General features: G+C 36.0%; 1 protein-coding gene across 1 annotated transcript in view; it reads left to right on the top strand.

Annotated features, from left to right (window-relative positions):
- RIMOC1 (RAB7A interacting MON1-CCZ1 complex subunit 1) overlaps positions 1–2073 on the top strand; it is a 22397-nt gene that overhangs the window by 2766 nt on the left and 17558 nt on the right. The window contains exon 2 of the mRNA XM_004716941.2: positions 704–810. Within this exon, the coding sequence (XP_004716998.1) occupies positions 704–810 (107 nt within the window). The remainder of the gene's footprint in view (positions 1–703; positions 811–2073) is intronic.

Genomic DNA, 2073 nt, shown 5'->3' with positions numbered 1-2073 from the left:
CATGAGCCCTTGATAGTTTATAAATGGGTATTTTGTTAGGTGCCTTTGACTCCTGCTTCCAAGAGCATTGATTGTGGATCCAACCAAGATGAATCTTTGACAACTTCAGTCCTTTATTGTACAATCACGGTATAAAAGCATGTCTTGAGAGGGTTTTTCTTTCCCCTTTGATGTTTTATAACAACCACTTTCTGTTACACGTATTTAAGTCTCTGACTTGCCAGTGTCTTAAAACTTGAATATGTCCCCATGATTGTCCTGTTTTTTAGAATACCACAATTGCCCCTTTGGATTCCAAAAATAGTTAGCATAACTTTCTGAGCTGATCTAGAGATCTGCTTTGAATACATCCCATTAGAAGCCACTATTTTGATTAGATCTTTTTTTTAAGGCATCTCAATGAGACTGAGACGTGTATATTACTGAGAGAAGTTGTCTACAGCCATCTACTTATCACAGATGTACGTTTTAAACACATGCTTGGTTTGGAATAAACCCATTCAAGTATAAATTAGAAATCTAGTAGCAATACTTTTTTACAGACCTTCATAATTCCTTTGACCATGTTGTTTCTCTGTTGGCCATAGTCTTATTTACATCAATTAAGGAAAATAAAGATACATATATTGCTGATGTTATTGTTGCTGTTTAAATAACACCCTGGAGCAATCTGAAATAACTGTTATGTTTTTATCCCTTATAGATCATTTTTTAATTCGGGCCTCTGCAGCTCTAGAAAAATTGAAACTCCTTTGTGCAGAAGACAAAGAATGTTCAAACCCAGCAAACCTTTTAGAACTTTATACACAGGTATTGAAAACGATGGGGCCCTGGCATATTTTAAGGGGCAAACTGTTTTTAGGTAGTTGACTACAAGGTTTACTGGTAATGAATCAGTTTGTTCTCTATTTAATATGCCTTATTCTGTTTAAAAAAAAACAAACTCATGCACACATAGACTTGAAAGTTAGTATGGGTAGAACTAACATTTACTGCTGTGTTGATAAGAAGTCAAGGGAAACATCTTATTGTTAAAAGAATGGCGTCACTGAGGCAAAATATTAATGTGTATATGAAGGATGAGTGGGAGGTTGCTACTAAAAGTCCTATTTTTTTTTTCTCCCTGAAATTGACCTCTTCTTGGGATTTTCGCCATGATTTCCTCTGCTAATGTCACACAGAACCCTTAGGCTATTCCTATTTTTTCTTGTACTTTCCTTTCACAGTCAGGCCTCTGAACAAGACCTGTTTTTCTTAAAAACAGCCCAAGAAAACTGACCTTAAGAAATCTAATTGTATTATAGTAAATAACGATCGCCTAGCACATCGTCACAGTTGGAGTACTTTCCCATGTCCTTCCTCCATCATTGGACTAAATGCCAAGGGAGAGTAAAAATGAAGGTGTTAAGGAACGGAAAATAATTCAGCTAAGCTTCCAAGATCCACACTTGAAGTGTTTACCAAACATTTGCAGCACTTGGTGTGCTTGGCCTGTGCAGTCGAACCCGGGACCTCGATGGTAATCTGTTCTAGAAAGAGCGTTGAGATGCAATGCATTCGAGTTCCGAATCAGTTTATCTCATAAGAAATAACTGAAAATGGATTAATCTGTTCTCGACCACTAAGTTTTTACCCTAACCCAGCCTTTTTATACAAAACATGACACACAAAGTTCAAAGTAAATAAGTTGAGTTAATAACATGTGAATAAGAAGCACAACATAAAAATTTTTAACAACAAAAGTTTTTAACAACTAGAGTATGGTCCATATCTTGAGATTGATGAGGATCTGGATCTGTGAACAGAGATGTGGAGAGAAGGTATGTAGAGTGAGTCATTGTTTGGAAGGGGAATCCCTCTCCATAAAATCAACTGGTAGCTGCTTTTCAGGAGTTTTTTCCCTTTGCCTTTTTTCACTAGAACCTGGCTGACTTTCTCTAAAAATAAAAATCTGTCTAATGTAGTCTGCTGTTGGCATTTCCTTAACTGTTTTCTAAAAGGGTTTGCTAAGTTATCAGCAATATCGATAATACAGTTAACCAGTTCCTTATTATGATCATTCTTTTTTTTTTT

This window comes from Echinops telfairi, unplaced genomic scaffold (genome assembly GCF_000313985.2).
Source record: "Echinops telfairi isolate 266 unplaced genomic scaffold, ASM31398v2 ScPeMD7_7469;HRSCAF=8507_1, whole genome shotgun sequence".
In the NCBI taxonomy this organism is placed as follows: Eukaryota; Metazoa; Chordata; class Mammalia; order Afrosoricida; family Tenrecidae; genus Echinops; species Echinops telfairi.
The sequence above is the reverse complement of the archived record's forward strand: the minus strand, read 5'-3'. Positions and strand labels throughout refer to the sequence as shown.